General features: G+C 52.0%; 1 protein-coding gene across 7 annotated transcripts in view; it reads right to left on the reverse strand.

Annotated features, from left to right (window-relative positions):
- CNTFR (ciliary neurotrophic factor receptor) overlaps positions 1 to 22,673 on the reverse strand; it is an 841,679-nt gene that overhangs the window by 77,585 nt on the left and 741,421 nt on the right. For all 7 annotated transcript variants that reach the window (XM_068253005.1, XM_068252965.1, XM_068252959.1 and 4 more), the window contains one exon: positions 9,057 to 9,220. In XM_068253005.1, the coding sequence (XP_068109106.1) occupies positions 9,057 to 9,220 (164 nt within the window). The remainder of the gene's footprint in view (positions 1 to 9,056; positions 9,221 to 22,673) is intronic.

A 22,673-nucleotide genomic window follows, 5' to 3' on the forward strand; every position in this document is an offset into this window, starting at 1 on the left:
TCCCTCTTCCCTGCTGCGTGATTGGTGAACACGCATCAATGCAGGGGGGAGGGTGTTATGGGCGACACGCAAGTTGCTTTGACTCTACCCCACATACAGTGGCTCTGCCCCCACACAATCTACCTATCAGATTGTTATTTGGCGTGAGTGGGGCCTTGTAGGTTTGCCAAGTATGGGGCCCAGAAAATTCTGATGGCGGCCATGCCTACACGTATCCCTCGTTATTACTGCATCTGCTGGAAATCTGTTGTCCCCCAACAGGCCCGACTGACCAACTTTACATTGTTGTTGGGCGGTTGATTGGTCAGTAGTGGGTTGGGTATGTCGGAGAATGGACGTCAAGTGGCCAGATGACAAAATCGGCATGAGATTGACAGCCGCGTAGTGCTGTTGTGTATTTAGTGATACAATGTAAGCCGTTTGAGACTCAATAGAATTTTGTCAATGTGGTAAAGTTTGCTTGCCATGACGGGGCGGTATCCACCTGTGTTAAGCCAGTTTAAGACAACAGTTTGCCCCCCCCCCCCCATTCATTGGTGGATTTCAACGATTGGTTCGGACGGTCAATCATTCGGGAACTTGGATTGCTAATTGGCCCTTGAAGGAAATCTTATGTTGAAAAAAACCCAAAAACTTCAGACTTTTTGCAGCCCCCAGCAGTCATCCTGTGCCCGTGCTGTCCTTCAAGTCTTTCTGGTCAGCAGTGGCGCCCCCTGCAAGCTGGCTGTCCACGCGCTTCCTCGCTGTTTCCCCGTGCACAGCAGCATTTTGCGCATGCACAGTATAGGAAAATCCCTGCTGCGCATTCGCAGAACGCTCCAGGCGTCGGGAATGCGATCAGTGTGCACATGCCCAGTGGCCTCCAACTGGCCGTTACCGACCAGCTTTGAGGGGGTCGCTGCTGCTTATTGGAGGGTTGCGCAAGGACGGAGGCACAAGATGACTGCAGGGGGCTGCAGGAAGCTAAGATAAACTGTTTTTTTAGGCTTAAAGAGGAACTCCAGTGAAAATAATGTAATAAAAAAGTGCTTCATTTTTACAATAATTATGTATAAATGATTTAGTCAGTGTTTGCTCATTGTAAAATCTTCCCTCTCCCTGATTTACATTCTGACATTTATCACATGGTGACATTTCTACTGCTGGCAGGCGATGTCACTGGAAGGGGATGCTGCTTGCTTTTTTGGCAGTTGCACACAGCTGTTATTTCCCACAATGCAACAAGGCTCTCACAGTGTGATGTCAGAACCATGGTCCTGACATCACATTGTGGGAGGGGTTTCAACACAATATCAGCCACACAGAGCCCCCCGATGATCCGTTTGTGAATAGATTTCTCATGTAAAAGGGGGTATCAGCTACTGATTGGGATGAAGTTCAATTCTTGGTTACGGTTTCTTTTTAAGTAACAGTATAAGGCGTAGTACACAGTATGCAATTTCCCATTACAATGATGGGTCGAAATGATAATTTCTGACATGTCCGATCAGTTTCAGATCGAGAACGGGATCGATTTCCTAATCAAATCTGTACAAAATGTATCCCGTTATCAATTGGAGCTGATTGGACATGTCAGAATTTATCGATTTGACCTGTTGATGTTTTGGGAAATTGCCTGGCCTAAGGCTGACCATATAAGGCTGCGTCCCAGCAGAGTTCCCCCCGATCTGCAGCAGCCGTATACAGGAAATTGTATGGTGTGTACCTGGCCTAAGGCTGACCATATAAGGCTGCGTCCCAGCAGAGTTCCCCCGATCTGCAGCAGCCGTATACAGGACATTGCATGGTGTGTACCTGGCCTAAGGCTGACCATATAAGGCTGCGTCCCAGCAGAGTTCCCCCGATCTGCAGCAGCCGTATACAGGACATTGCATGGTGTGTACCTGGCCTAAGGCTGACCATATAAGGCTGCGTCCCAGCAGAGTTCCCCCGATGTGCAGCAGCAGCCGTATACAGGACATTGCATGGTGTGTACCCGGCCTAAGGCTGACCATATAAGGCTGCGTCCCAGCAGAGTTCCCCCGATCTGCAGCAGCCGTATACAGGAAATGGCATGGTGTGTGCCCGGCCTAAGGCTGACCATATAAGGCTGCGTCCCAGCAGAGTTCCCCCGATCTGCAGCAGCCGTGTACAGGAAATTGCATGGTGTGTACCTGGCCTAAGACTGACCATTTAAGGCTGCGTCCCAGCAGAGTTCCCCCGATCTGCAGCAGCCGTATACAGGACATTGCATGGTGTGTGCCTGGCCTAAGGCTGACCATATAAGGCTGCGTCCCAACAGAGTTCCCCCGATGTGCAGCAGCCGTGTACAGGAAATTGCATGGTGTGTACCTGGCCTAAGGCTGACCATATAAGGCTGCGTCCCAGCAGAGATCCCCCGATGTGCAGCAGCCGTATACAGGACATTGCATGGTGTGTACCTGGCCTAAGGCTGACCACATAAGGCTGCGTCCCAGCAGAGTTCCCCCGATCTGCAGCAGCCGTATACAGGACATTGCATGGTGTGTACCTGGCCTAAGGTTGACCATATAAGGCTGCGTCCCAGCAGAGTTCCCCCGATCTGCAGCAGCCGTATACAGGAAATTGCATGGTGTGTACCTGGCCTAAGGCTGACCATATAAGGCTGCGTCCCAGCAGAGTTCCCCCAATCTGCAGCAGCCGTATACAGGAAATTGCATGGTGTGTGCCCGGCCTAAAGCTGACCATATAAGGCTGTGTCCCAGCAGAGTTCCCCCGATCTGCAGCAGCCGTATACAGGACATTGCATGGTGTGTACCTGGCCTAAGGCTGACCATATAAGGCTGCGTCCCAGCAGAGTTCCCCCAATCTGCAGCAGCCGTATACAGGAAATTGCATGGTGTGTACCTGGCCTAAGGCTGACCATATAAGGCTGCGTCCCAGCAGAGTTCCCCCGATCTGCAGCAGCCGGGTACAGGACATTGCATGGTGTGTGCCTGGCCTAAGGCTGACCACATAAGGCTGCGTCCCAGCAGAGTTCCCCCGATCTGCAGCAGCCGTATACAGGACATTGCATGGTGTGTACCTGGCCTAAGGCTGACCTTATAAGGCTGCGTCCCAGCAGAGTTCCCCCGATCTGCAGCAGCCGTATACAGGACATTACATGGTGTGTACCTGGCCTAAGGCTGACCTTATAAGGCTGTGTCCCAGCAGAGTTCCCCTGATCTGCAGCAGCCGTATACAGGACATTGCATGGTGTGTACCCGGCCTAAGGCTGACCATACAAGGCTGCGTCCCAGCAGAGTTCCCCCGATCTGCAGCAGCCGTATGCAGGAAATCGCATGGTGTGTACCTGGCCTAAGGCTGACCATATAAGGCTGCGTCCCAGCAGAGTTCCCCCGATCTGCAGCAGCCGTATACAGGACATTGCATGGTGTGTACCTGGCCTAAGGCTGACCATATAAAGCTGCGTCCCAGCAGAGTTCCCCCGATCTGCAGCAGCCGTATACAGGACATTGCATGGTGTGTACCTGGCCTAAGGCTGACCTTATAAGGCTGTGTCCCAGCAGAGTTCCCCTGATCTGCAGCAGCCGTATACAGGACATTGCATGGTGTGTACCCGGCCTAAGGCTGACCATATAAGGCTGCGTCCCAGCAGAGTTCCCCCGATCTGCAGCAGCCGTATACAGGACATTGCATGGTGTGTACCTGGCCTAAGGCTGACCTTATAAGGCTGTGTCCCAGCAGAGTTCCCCTGATCTGCAGCAGCCGTATACAGGACATTGCATGGTGTGTACCTGGCCTAAGACTGACCATATAAGGCTGCGTCCCAGCAGAGTTCCCCCGTTGTGCAGCAGCCGTATACAGGACATTGTATGGTGTGTACCTGGCCTAAGGCTGACCATATAAGGCTGCGTCCCAGCAGAGTTCCCCCGATCTGCAGCAGCCGTATACAGGAAATTGCATGGTGTGTACCTGGCCTAAGGCTGACCATATAAGGCTGCGTCCCAGCAGAGTTCCCCCGATGTGCAGCAGCCGTATACAGGAAATTGCATGGTGTGTACCTGGCCTAAGGCTGACCATATAAGGCTGCGTCCCAGCAGAGTTCCCCCGATCTGCAGCAGCCGTATACAGGACATTGCATGGTGTGTACCTGGCCTAAGACTGACCATATAAGGCTGCGTCCCAGCAGAGTTCCCCGATCTGCAGCAGCAGCCGTATACAGGACATTGCATGGTGTGTACCTGGCCTAAGACTGACCATATAAGGCTGCGTCCCAGCAGAGTTCCCCGATCTGCAGCAGCAGCCGTATACAGGACATTGCATGGTGTGTACCTGGCCTAAGGCTGACCATATAAAGCTGCGTCCCAGCAGAGTTCCCCCGATGTGCAGCAGCCGTATACAGGACATTGCATGGTGTGTACCTGGCCTAAGGCTGACCATATAAGGCTGCGTCCCAGCAGAGTTCCCCCGATGTGCAGCAGCCGTGTACAGGAAATTGCATGGTGTGTACCTGGCCTAAGGCTGACCATATAAGGCTGCGTCCCAGCAGAGTTCCCCCGATCTGCAGCAGCAGCCGTATACAGGACATTGCATGGTGTGTACCCGGCCTAAGGCTGACCATATAAGGCTGCGTCCCAGCAGAGTTCCCCCGATCTGCAGCAGCCGTATACAGGACATTGCATGGTGTGTACCTGGCCTAAGGCTGACCATATAAAGCTGCTTCCCAGCAGAGTTCCCCCGATCTGCAGCAGCCGTATACAGGACATTGCATGGTGTGTACCTGGCCTAAGGCTGACCTTATAAGGCTGTGTCCCAGCAGAGTTCCCCTGATCTGCAGCAGCCGTATACAGGACATTGCATGGTGTGTACCCGGCCTAAGGCTGACCATATAAGGCTGCGTCCCAGCAGAGTTCCCCCGATCTGCAGCAGCCGTATACAGGACATTGCATGGTGTGTACCTGGCCTAAGGCTGACCATATAAAGCTGCGTCCCAGCAGAGTTCCCCCGATCTGCAGCAGCCGTATACAGGACATTGCATGGTGTGTACCTGGCCTAAGGCTGACCTTATAAGGCTGTGTCCCAGCAGAGTTCCCCTGATCTGCAGCAGCCGTATACAGGACATTGCATGGTGTGTACCCGGCCTAAGGCTGACCATATAAGGCTGCGTCCCAGCAGAGTTCCCCCGATCTGCAGCAGCCGTATACAGGACATTGCATGGTGTGTACCTGGCCTAAGGCTGACCTTATAAGGCTGTGTCCCAGCAGAGTTCCCCTGATCTGCAGCAGCCGTATACAGGACATTGCATGGTGTGTACCTGGCCTAAGACTGACCATATAAGGCTGCGTCCCAGCAGAGTTCCCCCGTTGTGCAGCAGCCGTATACAGGACATTGTATGGTGTGTACCTGGCCTAAGGCTGACCATATAAGGCTGCGTCCCAGCAGAGTTCCCCCGATCTGCAGCAGCCGTATACAGGAAATTGCATGGTGTGTACCTGGCCTAAGGCTGACCATATAAGGCTGCGTCCCAGCAGAGTTCCCCCGATGTGCAGCAGCCGTATACAGGAAATTGCATGGTGTGTACCTGGCCTAAGGCTGACCATATAAGGCTGCGTCCCAGCAGAGTTCCCCCGATCTGCAGCAGCCGTATACAGGACATTGCATGGTGTGTACCTGGCCTAAGACTGACCATATAAGGCTGCGTCCCAGCAGAGTTCCCCGATCTGCAGCAGCAGCCGTATACAGGACATTGCATGGTGTGTACCTGGCCTAAGGCTGACCATATAAAGCTGCGTCCCAGCAGAGTTCCCCCGATGTGCAGCAGCCGTATACAGGACATTGCATGGTGTGTACCTGGCCTAAGGCTGACCATATAAGGCTGCGTCCCAGCAGAGTTCCCCCGATCTGCAGCAGCCGTATACAGGACATTGCATGGTGTGTACCTGGCCTAAGGCTGACCATATAAGGCTGCGTCCCAGCAGAGTTCCCCCGATGTGCAGCAGCCGTGTACAGGAAATTGCATGGTGTGTACCTGGCCTAAGGCTGACCATATAAGGCTGCGTCCCAGCAGAGTTCCCCCGATCTGCAGCAGCAGCCGTATACAGGACATTGCATGGTGTGTACCCGGCCTAAGGCTGACCATATAAGGCTGCGTCCCAGCAGAGTTCCCCCGATCTGCAGCAGCCGTATACAGGACATTGCATGGTGTGTGCCTGGCCTAAGGCTGACCATATAAGGCTGCGTCCCAGCAGAGTTCCCCTGATGTGCAGCAGCCGTATCTGTCCTGCTTGCACAGAGACATTGGCGTGACCTTGCCCCGCAGCTCACGTGCAGCTCAGTCTGCAGCAGGTGCTGAATCAGTCTCGGGAGGTAAGATAACGCAGCCTGCCACCGGGGGTAATGCATTTTCCCGATCAATAGCGGCCCATGAATAGTGCATATTAATTTCCGTAAGCGCTGCCCTCATCCCCCCCCCCCCCCCCCTCCTCTGCTCTCCTCGCTCTCCTCGCTGACATTGCTGGAATTCAGGGGCACGGAGCTGGCTGTCACTTCCCTGGGAGCAGCGTGGTAATTGGAGGGGGGAGTGGTGGGCAGGCATGCCAGGGGTTCGGCTGGAGATCACATGACCCCTTCTCCACATAGGTCCGGGACGCTGTGCCCGGGGGGGGGGGGGGGGGCGGACGACAGTGTGCCAGGGGCTCGGCAATGGAGTTCACGTGACCTCTCTTCCACGTGCGCCTGGGACGCTGTGCGGGGGGGGACAGTGTGCCAGGGGCTCGGCAACAGAGATCACGTGACCTGTCCACCTCGTGCGCCCGGGCTGCCGTGCCTGGGAGATGCTGCTCGCTACTGAGGGTCGTTCTTATCAGGACCTGCAGAGCGATGGCAGCTTCAGCAGCAAATAGCTAGACAACGCAACGGTTCCTGCTCTATAATGTAATCTGTTATCTTAGGCCTGGTATGATTGGCCAATTACTTAACAATTTTACCAGCTCCATGTAGTATGAAGGTCAGCAGATATTGAACACTATAAGCAGATTTGGTAACTAAACCCTCACACTACATGGAGAGGGTAAAATTGGTCTGTGTGATTGTCCAATCATAGTTGAAAGTGTGTACCAGGCTGTAGTAATATACATCTGTTGGCTCTCATACATCATTGTCCAATCAGAATTGGATGTGTGTATGCACCCTTACTGACCATCCTGTTTATCCGCTGCTTCTTGCCTGGAGGCTGGCAGTCCACAAGCAGGACATTTGAATATCTCAAAAATGGAACTTCACAGGGACAAAGTAAACGTAGGTAGCTAATTGTACTTTAAAGGAGAACATACACATATATTTTATTTAAAAAAGGCATCAGTAGTTCAGGTACAATAAGTGGCCATGCTGGGACTTGTAGTGCCCCAGAGAGCAGGGCATTTGATGCAGTGGAATGACGCGGCGGCCTTCTCGCGGAGAGTTCGTCAGTCCGGAGGCGTTTATATTATAAAGTGCTGATGGGAGAGTTTCTGGAAGTGAAACTCGGCCATAAATCACCCGTCCTATCGCCACTTCCAGTATATCCAGCGCGGCCGCCCCCCTCTCTGCAGCGCGCGGACGGCGGCCATTACTGCGTTAAACGTGTTCAGCAGGACGGAGCTGGAATTAATCAGAGATATTCGGCGGGACGACAATTCTCGTCTGCCGGAACAGAAGGTTCAACTTATAACTTAAACTTAATGGATTTCCTTAATCGCTCCACTGGCAGCATATTATGAAATTACACTCCTCACACCGGCTCCCTGCGTGCTGCCCGGCCTGTCACCGCACGCGTCGCCTACAAATAGTGCGGATGGCGTGATGAGGAGAGAGCCCGCCAGGGAGGGGCCCTATTCAGCTGTCTGCATGGAAGATATACACGGCTTCGCTAAAGCGTTATAACCGCTGGCGTAATATTGTGCAGCGTTATAACCACCGGCGTCATATTGTGCAGCGTTATAACCACCGGCGTCATATTGTGCAGCGTTATAACCACCGGCGTAATATTGTGCAGCGTTATAACCACCAGCGTCATATTGTGCAGCGTTATAACCACCGGCGTAATACTGTGCAGCGTTATAACCACTGGCGTAATATTGTGCAGCGTTATAACCACCGGCGTAATATTGTGCAGCATTATAACCACCAGTGTCATATTGTGCAGCGTTATAACCACCAGCGTCATATTGTGCAGCGTTATAACCACCGGCGTCATATTGTGCAGTGTTATAACCACCGGCGTAAGATTGTGCAGCATTATAACCACCGGCGTCATATTGTGCAGCGTTATAACCACCGGCGTCATATTGTGCAGCGTTATAACCACCGGCGTCATATTGTGCAGTGTTATAACCACCGGCGTAAGACTGTGCAGCGTTATAACCACCGGCGTAAGATTGTGCAGCGTTATAACCGAGGACATAATACTGTGCAGCGTTATAACCACCAGCGTGATATTGTGCAGCGTTATAACTGACAGAGTAATATTAAGGAAAACAATATTATGCAGTATTATAACCACCGGCGTAATACTGTGCAGTGTTATAACTGACGGAGTAATATTGTGCAGGTTCCACCTGTGCCACCAGTACAGCAGCGATCCCTCCTGGCTCCAATGCTAAAGTGTGCGCCCGCGTAAGGGTAATTCAGGGTTCTAGCAATAGCCGGACCCTGACTTACTTCTCCCTCCAAGTTGCGACGACTCAGAGGGGGAATAGTATAATAACGCCACCGGGAATTTCGGGCAGCAGCAGGGAGAGCCATCATTTGGCTCACCCTGTGCCCAACTACCCGGCAGAGAACTATTATGTAAATGTACATTTTCCCCTCTCATAGTACACGCCTCCGAGCAGTTACTAACAACCCAACCCACAGTTGTTTGATAAGCCACTCCCACGAGGAACAACTTAACAACCATCAAAGGTTTAATTATCTTATAATGAACTATACTGTTCCATGGTGCCTGTGCAGCATGGGCAATTTTCATACGAGTTAATCGCACCACATCAGATTTCTATCCAACCATGCCTAGCCAGCAAACATCACAACACAAGGTTGGCTGAGTTTCTTGTACTCACATGCTGCCATTGGTCGAGGATGAGCGGCCGATACCGCAAGAAGAACTTGAGCGGAAAGGATTCTGGGTCCGGCCAGGAAGATGGCGTCTGCCAGGTGACTTCTAACCTCCGAGGGTTTTTATTCACAGGTTTTGCCACAACATTTTCTGGAGGGTCCGGTTTGACTACAAAAAAAAAACAAAAAAAAAATTACACTGATGCTCCACAAGTGTAACATGGATTTGCAATCTAAACAAAACAACAAAAATTGCTTAAACAATATTGCGATCATCTTTTTGTCTGAAATATGAAACTGTCAGAGCTCAAGTAAGTTGGATTGCTCTCTAAATCTTTCTAACCTTTAATGTGGCCACACACAGTACAATAAAATGATCCAATTTTACAACTTTTTTTCCCCCAATATAAGTCGATAGGGAGTGGTGGATTTTTTAAATAAATTTTTGTGAGAATTGAATGGTGTAGGGTAGCTTGTTTAAAAAAAAATTAATTGGGGAAAAATTGACCACACATGCGGTACATTGGTCAGATTAATCGAATGTTACAATCAATCATAAAAATTTACTGTAATTCTTGAATTGAAACAAAATGTTAAAGATTGCATGGTGTGTGGCCTCCTCTCTTAGCTCCGCACTTAGCTTAGGTTTACCAAACCAAAAAATAAATAAAAGAAAAAAAAATGGCGCTGCATTAGTTGGAGGTGGGTTTGTGTTTTTTAACAGATGCAAAAGGATGTGTGCATATTTCACTCCCTGGGTACACACATTACGTTTTTTCACCCGATTTCACGTGCGATCGATAGAACGCATCCAAATATAGGAAGCATTTTTAAGCACACTTGAGCGATTTTATGGGAAGAATAGAGTGTGTTCTCGGTCGAAATTGTATTGGACATGTTGAAAATAAACGGTCAAAATTACTACTATCTTATCGTGTGTTGGCGCGATCGAAGAAGCGGCTCGATTATGTTTACGATACAGAGGCATTCAGGGGGCCATATCAGAGTGCAGCGTCATCAATAGTGGGCGTAACTAGTAGGAGTGTCCATAGGTAGCTGGGAGTGGTCTCGTACGGCTTTCCGTCCGTTCCAATGTTCGCTATCTGTGACCCTAGCTACACCCAAACATAACCACTGTTTCCCACGTGGTTGGAATAGTGGGAGGGGACTGTGCCAGTGGGAGCGGATGGAAAGCTGAAGTTAACTTTTAGCCGGCCGTGTCACGCCAGCGGGCGTGGCCGCGGCGGCAGCCCCAGGACCGCCTACCGCCGATTGGCGGTCCTGGTGCTCTGTTTTGCAGGAGATTGTCGCAGGGTGCGCACGCATCTCCTGCTTGGTGGGCGGAGCGGAGCCCCGCCTTCAGTCTCCGAGCGACAATTTCCGCTCGGGAGACTGTTAGACGGCGTAATCGCCGTCTAATTACTGGTACAGCATTGCGATCTAAGGTAGCGCTGTACTGGGAACAGCTGTGTGACACGGCTGTCCCCTCCTGAGCCACAGAGGTGATTGGCTGTCATAGGCTGAAGTCTATGACAGCTGATCACTGGGATTGGCTGGCAGGGGGAGGGAAAGGGGTATACAAGAGCATTAAAAAAACAACACACTTTTTTATTTTAAAAAAACATACATAAACAAAAACAAACAAACATCTGGGGGGCGATCAGACCCCACCAACAGAGAGCTCTGTTGGTGGGAGAAAAGGGGGGGGGGGAATCCCTTGTGTGCTGAGTTGTGCGGCCCTGCAGCAAGGCCTTACACTGCAGTGGCCAATTTATTGAAAAATGGCCTGGTCTTTAGGGGGGTTTAACACTGCGGTCCTCAAGTGGTTAATGTAACTGCGTCAGCTGATTTCGTTCGTAAATAAGTGCGTTTATTACAAGTGCGCATCTCCGCTAAAGTGTCCTCCCCCTTCCTGTTTAACGTGCGTGCGTGCAAACAGAATTGATAAAGTACATTAAACTCCCAAATGAATTTCGTTCGTAAACACTTGCATTTATTAATAGTGCGCATGTCCGAGGAAGCGTACTTCCGGTTCCTGTTCGCAGCCGTCAAGATAGGTGCACCCCGCCCTTCCCAACTGCCGGCAAAGCATGGAGCAATACATGGAGGGTGAGCTGGAGCTCGAGGCAATGATGGAGGAAGACCTACATGTGCCATCCACAGCCTTTGCAGCCGCGGAAGCCGTTCGTACTTGCGATTGCCCCCCAAATCGTGAAGCAGGTGGGGTAAACGAACAGAAGACAGCATCAGCACCCAAACATTCTCTTTCTCCATCACAGCAAGAGGGATCTGTCCTGGAAGTACTGTCAGCATCACTACAGTACGCAGCACTTGGGGAGGGGTAGAGAGGCTGGGGGCGGGGCTCTGCAGAACTCCTCCAGTATCACTACAGGACACAGCACTTGGGGAGGGGTGGAGAGGCTGGAGGCGGGGCTCTGCAGACTTCTCCAGCATCACTACAGTACACAGCACTTGGGGAGGGGTAGAGAGGCTGGGGGCGGGGCTTTGCAGACTCCTCCAGTATCACTACAGGACACAGCACTTGGGGAGGGGTAGAGAGGCTGGGGACTGGGAGATGTACACAAGACCCTGCTGCACATTGAATAGGGACCGTCTACAAATCTTTGTATGATTCCTTATCAGTGGCTGAGTAGAGGCAGTCATTAGAACAATTGTGCAGACAACAGAAAGCTTTTTCTCTCTGTGCCCTCAGTTGTCAGTATCTCAGGACAGGGAAAATAAACTTATTCCCCCATGGGGTCCCTGCTGCTTCTGGACCCCCCTGCGGCTGCATCCCTTACAGCGTCTATTGTTACGCCCCTGTACAAAGAGTTGAGCATGATGACACGAGCAGTGAAGAGGAGGACAGCGACTGATTGAGACTAATTGCTAGGCAGATAGATGATTAGATAGATAATTTCCAACATGTTGGAAATTATCTACGGTAACTGGCAGGAATTGTATGTTGTATAACAGCCATTCACCTACAGTATGTCCGGTATTGTGAGTGGTCATACACTGCAGCATTTTAGGTACTAGTATCAGATAATGCTTTCTAGCTATTTCTGTTTGTTTTTTCCTGACCTGCTGAACTTTCTATGTGTTCCCTGCTGTCAAGAGTGTTAAATCTCAGTCACCCAGGTAATTAGTTAATTAGCACTCAGGGAGAATTGCACTGCAGTCTGACTTCCGCAAATGCAGAAAAACTGAGATTTACAGCCCTGGGCTATGAACCCTTTCAGTGGGAAAATAAATAAATTACAGGTAAACAATGGAAAGATCGAAGCAGAATTATGACGCTATCTATCTATATACATACATAGACACGTTTATGTACAGGAGATTTGGGTGCAGCCGGTGCGGCGCTAGTCTACTTTAGGGGACCCACCGCAAATCCCCATAGACACTTTCAGCTGGGCTGCAAAACGGAACAAATGGCTTCCGTTTGCTTGTTGAAACCCCCACAAGCCTTATACCCATGGATAGGTAAGCATGCCCTGTAACGAATTGGGAGGTTTTCGATAACAGAAAGTTTAAATTGGCCGTGTAGGAGCCACCGAACGGCCTAAATCTCGGTTCCGTCGGCCATCTTAATTCTGCTGTGCAGGTCTCTTTCTTCCTCCTCATTGGAGGGTTTGTTAGCTGGCACGCCCCCCACCTAACAATCCCTCCAATGAGGAGGAAGAAACGACCTGCAGAGCAGAACCAAGATGGCCGACGGACCCGAAATTGCAGTCATTCCGCGGCTCCTACACAGTCAGTTCAAACTTTTTTTTTACCGAAACCCGCAAAATTCGTTAGAGGACATGCGTAGCTTCCCGGGGATATAAGGCTTGTGGGAGTTTCAACAAGCAAACGGAAGCCATTTGTTCCGTTTTGCAGCCCAGCTGAAAGTGTCTATGGGGATTTGCGGTGGGTCCCCTAAAGTAGACTAGCGTCGCCGGTGCCACCATAGGCCGTAATAGGAATTACAGGTATAGCGATGCACAGTCAGTAACTTTAGCGCTGTCAGAAGACGGAGCAGAAATTACATTTAAAACACTATAATTCGGCCGCCAGCAATAGCTGGAAGCTGAATTACATTATTCCCCACTATCCATGGCGGCCTGGAGGGGGAATAGTAATTAACACCGCCAGGAAACTGTGCAGCAGCAGGATCAGCCATATACCGGCTGTATCCTGCGCCCAAGTCTCCTGGCGGTGATATTTGTATGCAGACTCCACTAGTGGTGGTCATGTCTAGACAAGACAAGACAAAAGACAAATAACATTTATATTGCGCTTTTCTCCTTGCGGACTCAAAGCGCCAGAGCAGAGCAGCAGCCACTAGGGCGCGCTCTATTGGCAGTAGCAGTGTAAGGGAGACTTGCCAAAGGTCTCCTACTGAATTAGTGCTGGCTTACTGAACAGGCAGAGTCGAGATTCAAACCCTGGTCTCCTGTGTCAGAGGCAGAGCCCTTAACCATTACACCATCAGCCAACTGTCTAGAAGTTATGGAGAAGCATGTGATCAGTTGGTCAGGTGATAGATATGCAAGTCTCTGATTTGCTAGTCATGATCATGTGCTAAAGCAGGATGTGATCACAGCCAATCAGACCTTTGCAATTCTTTCAGCTGATCAAACAAATCACATGCTTCTCCAAGACTTCTCCCACACATGACCACCAGACTCAACCATCATGATCTCACACCGTCCAAAACACACCCCTCAGAACTGTAAGGGGATTTGTGTGTCAGCTTGGTGTCACAAGAGCCCCACTGGCCGTGAACACGCAAAACCGTCCGATCCGATTCTAGCACACAGATTGAGAGCTATGGACGCAATCTGCGTAGAATTGGCGGAGTTTGAGCGTCACGACGCAGTAGGGAGCCTGTGAGGTTACGAAAATACACTTTTACTCCAACCCAGGGGTAGATTTGCCACCATCTCTGTTTTCTATCAGCCCAGAGATAACTGCTAACTGGCTATAGACCTGTGAAACAAACAACCGGTTAAAACTGTGCAATTCCTATCTATCTATCAAAACAGTAGCGTCCCTTCGGAAGTTTAGGTCTCGTCTGTGTATACTGAATAGAAGGTTTTACTGAGAGGTAAAGACCTTTTAAAAAGCCTTTATTTGTTACAATATAAATAATTAATATATACAGACAATCGTGAACAATTAAACGATGAGAGACAGTGATAACACAGTACATAAAAGAAAAAGGGATAAAAAGAACGAATACTTATGATTCTGTGGAAAGTCCGTTCGGGAAAAGACAAAGTTCCTTTGTTGCAGTTAGTTCGCAATATGGCCGAACCACATGGCCGTTGCTCCGCCTGCAAGATGGCCACTGCTATTTCCCCAAGCAGTGGCAGTCTTTTCGGTATGATGGAAAGTGGGGGAATTGGCTGGGGGTCCTCATGCAATCAGTTTTGAGCACTGACATTTCTGGGCGGAGTCTCAAGCTCAGCCCAGGGGCGTGTCAGGCAGTGAGTTCTCAGGGGAGGAACTTCCAGCCATCCACAAAATATGTCCAATTTCATACCCCGCCGGGGTTTTGTCGCACATGCAAACCGATTTCATATTGAGATTGGGCTGAGAATACACGTTCATAGGACATCAAACTTGCAATATTTGGGGCGCACGGGGACCCCATTATTCATATCTCAGCCCCTGCTCGGGTTACCTGGCTATGTCTAGTATCACCATATTCTACAGAATTAGGGAAACAAAATTATGTAATTTTCATATTCCTCCCATGGATGGTATTTGCAAAATGTGACAAAGTTATCAACACCATGCATTCCATACTCAGTTTAGTCGGTGCCGTCAAGACTGGGAGGAATGTAGGTGTCAATAGACCTCATGCTGTGCTAGCTTCCCCTGTTGAATAGACTCTGTTGGTATTTCAGCTCTGCCCAATTAGCACATTAGTGTCACCAGAGCTTTTCCGGGAGCCTTAACAGGATTTCTTGCTAAACCAGGTTGCTTTAGCCATATGCTAACGCAGGCCCATTCAGCCCTCATGGCAAAAGGGGGGGGGGGGAAGGCAGGAAGGAAAAACTTCTATTTTAAAAATAAAGAATGTCAGTTTTCCGATCACGGTTGCGATCGGACACTCGGCCGCGAATCCTCGGACGACTGGGCGTCGCCCGGCGTCACACCTCCCCCTTCCCGAGCTCTGCTCAGGGAGGTGTCAACAGGACGCCTTCCGTAGCAGCTATTGGCGCTGTTGGGTCGGGTTCCCCCTGACACCGCGACAGCCCATCAGCGTTTTGGTGTCGGCTGCCTGCTTTGTGTTGGATCGTAAAGTCGTACTGCTGCAATGACAGGCTCCACCGTAGGAGCTTGCCGTTGGTTCCAGCAGTACGGTTTAGCCAACTCAGGGGATTGTGATCAGTGACGATCGTGAAGGAGCGGCCGTACAGATACGACTGCAGTTTCTGTAGGGCCCACACGATCGCCAGGCACTCCTTTTCAGTTGTGGAGTAGGCTACCTCTCGGGGCAGGAGCTTCCGGCTCAGGTAGAGGATAGGGTGTTCATCCCCCTTTCCATCCACCTGGCTGAGGACTGCGCCGAGACCGTAGTCAGAGGCATCGGTTTGCACCACAAACCGACGACTGAAGTCTGGGGCCTGAAGCACAGGGGCGCTTGCGAGGGCCTGCTTCAAGGCCTGGAAGGCATTCTCGCAAGCGGGGGTCCAGCTAACAACCTTGGGGTGCTTCTTGCTAGTGGCATCGGTCAGGGGCTTCGCCAGTGTACTATAGGCGGGAACAAATTTCCTATAGTAGCCGGCGGTCCCCAGGAACGCCTGGACCTGCTTTTTCGTGATAGGTCGAGGCCATGCCAGGATGGCGTCCACCTTTCCCGTGTCAGGTTTCAGGGTGTTACCCCCCACCCGGTGACCTAAGTACTGCACCTCGGTCATGCCAATCTGACACTTACTCGGTTTAACCGTCAGATTGGCCATGGCCAGCCTCTCTAGTACCTGGGACAGGTGTTTGAGGTGTTCTTCCCAGGTGGGGCTGAACACCGCAATGTCATCCAGATACGCTACAGCGAACCCTTGCATTCCCTCTAGCAGGTCGTTCACGGCCCGCTGAAACGTGGCGGGGGCGTTCTTCATCCCAAAGGGCATCATCGTGAACTCGAAGAGGCCGAAAGGGGTGATGAAGGCCGACTTTTGCCTCGCGTCAGGTGCAAGTGGTATCTGCCAATACCCCCGGCTCAGATCCATGATTGATAGGTACCTGGCTGATGCCAGTGTATCTAGCAGCTCATCAATGCGAGGCATGGGGTAGGCGTCTGTAGTGGTGATGGCGTTCAGTTTCCTGTAGTCTACGCAGAACCGAGTTGTCTGGTCCTTCTTGGGGACCAGGACAACAGGGGCTGCCCAGGCACTACTGGACTTTTGAACCACCCCTAACTCCAGCATCTCCCTCACCTCCTTCTGCATGTCCGCCTGTACCTCGGGAGAGACACGGTAAGCGGATTGCCTGATGGGGGGATGGGTACCTGTATCTACCCCATGCACCGCCATACTGGTCCGCCCCGGGATACCGGAGAAGGTGTGCTGGTACTGGCCCAGCACCTTCTGTAACTGCTCTTGCTGGGCTGAGGCGAGCTGTGGATTGACGTTTAGGTCGCCGTCCACATCTCGTACGTCAGCCAGCAGGTCTAACAGGGGGTCTGCCTCTCCCTGCTCTAACCGGCTGCACACTGGCAGCGCATACTGGGTCCTGTCATGGTGGGCCTTCAGCATGTTTACATGAAAGCTCTTCTGCTTCCTGCCCCCCATGTTCACTAGATACGTCAGAGGGTTTAACCGCTGCACTACAGTAAAAGGCCCCTCCCAGGCTGCTTGCAGCTTGTTCTGCCTCACGGGAAGAAGGGCATATACCTTGTCACCCACATCAAATGACCGCTCTCCAGCAGTGCGGTCGTACCATGCTTTTTGTTTGGCCTGAGCCTGGGCCAGGTTGTTGGTCACTACTGCGGACAGGGACTCCATTTTGTCCCTGAACTTGAGGACGTAATCGACCACGGAGACATCAGTGGGGTCGCCCTTGCCCTCCCATGTCTCCCGCATCAATTGTAAGGGTCCTCGGACATTCCTCCCATACAGGAGTTCAAACGGGGAAAACCCGGTTGACTCCTGCGGCACCTCCCTGTACGCAAACAACAGATGAGGCAGGTATCGTTCCCAGTCCCCACCTTGCGACTCAACAAACGTGGTCAGCATTTGCTTCAGCGTCCCGTTGAACCGTTCACACAGTCCATTGGTCTGCGGGTGGTAGGGACTGGAGACAATGTGCGTCATGTGTATCTTTTTGCACAGGGCCTCCATGAGTTCGGACATAAACTGGGATCCCTGATCGGAGAGCATCTCCGCAGGGAACCCGACTCGGGAGAAAATGTTAAGTAGCGCGTCTGCTACCTTGTCCGCCCTCAGGGAGGAAAGCGCCATGGCCTCAGGATAGCGGGTGGCGTAATCCACCACCGTCAGGATGTACCTTTTGCCACTGCTGCTGGGAGTGGGCAATGGTCCAATTATGTCGACTGCCACTCTGTGAAAGGGCTCACCTATGATTGGCAGTGGACACAAGGGAGCCTTGCGGGGGGTTCCCAGCCCGTTTTACCTTTTGGCAAACAGTACATGAGCGGCAATAGTTGGTCACATCGATCCGCATCCTGGGCCAGTAGAAATGACCCTGGATACGGTCAAGTGTCTTGTGGATTCCCAAGTGCCCTGCCAGGGGAATGTCATGTGCGGACTTCAGCACATGCCCCCGGAAGGCACTGGGTACCACAAGCAACTTGGTACCCACACTTGTTTCACCTTCGGTGGGCTGTACAGGCTCGCTGTACAGCTTACCACCTTCCCAATATACCTTGAAGGTATCTTCATTCGTGAGGGGCTCCGAAGCCTGCCTTCTGAGTGCCTCGAGGCTAGGGTCAGTCTGGAGTGCTTGCACAAATGCAGCACTCTCGCTCTCAGTCAGCTGGCCCGTGGCATATGCAGTTAGTGGCTGAAGGCTACCATCCCTGTGGTCAGAGGAGGGGGAGGAGGCCGGAACCTCTTCCACCTGCTCTGAGCCCAGGTTCTGAGCAGCGCGGCTGCGTGTTACTGCCAGTACAGGTACACCTTCAGACTGGCACATACTGGCATTACTCACATCCTGGCTGCATGCATGAATTACAGTGACAGGTACAACAACATTTTCATCACAAACAATCGGTATATCAAACACAGGTACCTGTGACACAGGTACTATTGGACTCGGTACCCCTGGACTGGGCACATTCAACCCACCTCCCCCCTGTTCTTGCCCCTTGGTGCAAAGTACCTTAGTGTGGGCGGAGAGTCCGTCTCCCTCCTGGCAGTCTGAGGGGCTTGGGGCAGGTTCATAATAGGACACAAGCTTGCCCAGGTCGGTCCCCAACAAAACTGGGACCGGCAGTTGGTCCAGGACCCCAACAACCTTCTCTTGAACCCCCACCCCCCAATCGATGGACACCCGAGCCTGGGGAATGCGAGAAAGAGTGCCCCCCACTCCAGTGAGGGTAAGGTATTTGTCAGGGAGGATATTTTCCGTCGGGACCAGGTGCGCACGCACCAGGGTGACATCCGCTCCAGTGTCGCGGAAACCGGTAACAAGCTGGTCGTTCACTGTAACCAGCTGGTGGTTGCTCGTAGCGGAGTGGATCCCTCTCCCACCTGCGAACATGACGTTGTTGGGTGCTCCCGGCTGGGGTGCGCTGGCTGGCGGCAGTTGCCGTGGGCGAGGTGTAGGTGGTGCAGGAGCTGGCGCGGTCTGCCTCCGCTCCGGGCAGTTAAACTTCATGTGTCCGGGCTTGCGGCAAAAGTGACAGGTGATGCCCTCTGTTACTGCAGGCCTGGACGCAGCAGCTGCGCTGGAGGGCCTCTGGGGCGCACGGCTCACAGAGGTAGGAGAGTCTGCAAAATTGTGGGACTGACCTCCTCTCCAGCTAGATGGGGCAGTCCTGCGGGTCTCCGGCACCCTGGTCGTTGCAAAGGTCTCAGCGAGGTCTGCAGCGACCGTCGCTGACGCCGGTCGGCGCTCCAGCACAAACTGGCGTACATCAGCCGGGCAAATGTTCAGAAACTGCTCCAGGACGATTAAGTCCTCCAGGACACCGTAAGACCCTTTAGTGAGGCCTAGCGTCCACTGGCGGAGTGTGGTGAGCAGACTGCTGACCACATCTTGATAAGAATCAGTAGATTTTTTCTGCCAGGACCTGAACCTTTTCCGGTAGGCTTCTGGCGTCAGCTGGTACTTAGTGATTATAGCTAGTGTTGGGCGAACAGTGTTCGCCACTGTTCGGGTTCTGCAGAACATCACCCTGTTCGGGTGATGTTCGAGTTCGGCCGAACACCTGACGGTGCTCGGCCAAACCGTTCGGCCATATGGCCGAACTAAGAGCGCATGGCCGAACGTTCCCCGAACGTTCGGCTAGCGCTGTGATTGGCCGAACGGGTCACGTGGTTCGGACCCGAACGCGCTCTGATTGGCCGAACTGTCACGTGGTTCGGGTAAATAAATACCCGAACCACGTCATATCTCCGCCATTTGTCTGTGGGTTTAGCTTTGGGTAGGCAGGCAGGGTAGTTCGCGCTCCAGCCACGCTAGCCAGGGTCCCCCCCAGTCATTGTGTGTCGCTGCTGGGAATAGTAGTACACCGCTCGCTCAGCATTCTGTTTACTGCCACTCTGTGTACCTCGCTCAGCCACACTATATAGCATTCTGTTTACTGCCACTCTGTGTCTGCTGGGAATAGTAGTACACCGCTTGCACAGCCACACTATATAGCATTCTGTTTACTGCCACTCTGTGTACCTCGCTCAGCCACACTATATAGCATTCTGTTTACTGCCACTCTGTGTCTGCTGGGAATAGTGGTACACCGCTCGCTCAGCCACACTATATAGCATTCTGTTCACTGTTCTGTGTCTGCTTGGAATAGTGGTACACCGCTCGTTCAGCCACACTATATAGCATTCTGTGTACTGTTCTGTGTCTGCTGGGAACAGTAGTACACCGCTCGTTCAGCCACACTATATAGCATTCTGTGTACTGTTCTGTGTCTGCTGGGAACAGTAGTACACCGCTCGCTCAGCCACACTATATAGCATTCTGTTCACTGTTCTGTGTCTGCTGGGAATAGTGGTACACCGCTCGCTCAGCCACACTATATAGCATTCTGTTCACTGTTCTGTGTCTGCTGGGAATAGTGGTACACCGCTCGCTCAGCCACACTATATAGCATTCTGTTTACTGTTCTGTGTCTGCTGGGAATAGTGGTACACCGCTCGCTCATCCACACTATATAGCATTCTGTTCACTGTTCTGTGTCTGCTGGGAATAGTGGTACACCGCTCGCTCAGCCACACTATATAGCATTCTGTTCACTGTTCTGTGTCTGCTGGGAATAGTGGTACACCGCTCGCTCAGCCACACTATATAGCATTCTGTTTACTGCCACTCTGTGTACCTCGCTCAGCCACACTATATAGCATTGCGTACTCTGCCAGTCAGTGTGTATATTGCTGGGATCAGTAATACTCCACTCACCGTCAACCACTATATGAGCTCAACATGAGTTCCCCAGAGACCTCCGCTGTGAGCAGCACTCCCAACAACAGCAACAGCCAACGCCCCACGCAAGCTATAACATCCACCCCAGCAGCCAGTGGTCAGCAGCAGCCCTCCCCGGAGGAGAACGTTGTGTCCATCAGTCCGTCGCCAGAGCGATTAATGAGGGCTGCCATTGAGGAGATGATGGGGCCTGATGTGGAGGAGGAGGTCTGGCTCAGGCCAGCATCCCAAGTTAATGTTGAGGACGATGAGGGGTCTGTGTCTGGGGATGTTGGGGTGGCAGAGGTGGTGGGTGGGTCAGACTCAGGAGAAGAGTTGTATGATGAGGATGATGATCGGGACCATCTGTATGTGCCTCAGAGTCCGACCCCGGAAAACATGTTGTATCGTGTGTTTAGGTACTAAAATCTGCGTTCCCTCCCAGTAGTGTTGGGCGAACAGTGTTTGCCACTGTTCGGGTTCTGCAGAACATCACCCTGTTCGGGGTGACTATATAGCAGACTATATAGCATTGTGTTTAATGCCACTCTGTGTACACGGCTCAGCCACACTATATAGCATTGTGTTTACTTCCACTCTGTGTCTGCTGGGAACAGTAGTACACCGCTCACCCGCCACTGTATAGCATTGTGCTCTGTGTCACTGCTGACAATAGTGGTACACCGCTCACCCACCACTGTATAGCATTTCTGTACTGCCACTGTACTGCTGCCAGTCAGCGTGTACTTTAAGGATAAGTGAAATGAGGAAGAAATCCGGTGAAAGAGGGAGGGGCAAGGGAAGAGGTGTTTCCCCTGACGGTTCACGTACAGGCCACAGGGGAGCACCCAAGAAAACCCACTCAATACTGCCCATGTTGTCCAGGACAACAACCCTCACAGATCCAAAAGAACAGGACCAGATAATTACTTGGATGACCTCTCAAGCGTCCAGCAGTGGGTTAAGCAGCACCAGCACATCACGCACGAGGTCCGAGTCCTCAGCCAGTTAAAGTCTGGGCTTTCTTTGAAGACTGCACTGAGGATGTTACCATGGCGATTTGCAAGGTGTGCAAGACCCGCCTGAGCAGGGGGAAAAGTATTAACAACCTCTCCACCACCAGCATGAGCCGCCACATTCTATCCAAACATCCCACTCTGTGGGCAAACGCGGCAGGACAGGGTACCACCAGCAACACTGCCTCCCTTGGGTTCACCAGACTCACCACCAGACCCGCCTCAGCAGCAGCAGTAGCCCAGCCATTGCGTGGTTCACAACATTCACAAACATCAGACGATGCTGACACTGTCACTTTCCGGACTAGTGCTCTTGAGGTCTCCCAGTGTTCATCAAACACAACAACCAACAGCCCTTCGGTGTGCAGCGCTACGGTTGAGTTGTCTGTTTCTGAGATGTTTGAGCACAAGAGGAAATTGCCAGCAAATGACCCCCGGGCCGTGGCAGTAACAGCCAGCCAGCATAGCCAAGCTTCTGGCCTGCGAAATGCTGCCATATCGAGTGGTGGAGACAAACAGCTTCAAGGGCATGATGTCAGTGGCCATCCCACGTTACGTGGTTCCCAGCCGCTACCACTTTGCGCGCTCTGCAGTGCCTGAGTTGCATGAGCACGTGGTCAGCTAAATAACCCGAAGCTTGAAGAATGCCGTTGCCTGCAAGGTTCACCTCACCACTGACACCTGGACGAGTGCGTTCGGCCAGGGTCGATACATCTCCCTTACCGCGCACTGGGTGAACCTTGTGGAGCCTGGCAGCGATTCCTCACCTGCTACGGCGCGGGTGTTGCCCACGCCGCAAACAGCTGGATAACAACAGCAGCACCTACCTCTCTGACTCCTTCTCCTCCAACGCATCTCAAAGCTGTACCTCATCCGGAAATGCTAACCCAGCACCAGCAGCAGTAGGATCGTGGAAGCAGTGCAGCACAGCTGTTGGCATGCGTCAGCAAGCGTTGCTGAAGCTGATCTGCCTTGGGGATAAGCAGCACACAGGGGAGGAAATTTGGAGGGGAATAAAGGAAC

The sequence above is a fragment of the Hyperolius riggenbachi genome, chromosome 1, assembly GCF_040937935.1.
Source record: "Hyperolius riggenbachi isolate aHypRig1 chromosome 1, aHypRig1.pri, whole genome shotgun sequence".
NCBI lineage: Eukaryota > Metazoa > Chordata > Amphibia > Anura > Hyperoliidae > Hyperolius > Hyperolius riggenbachi.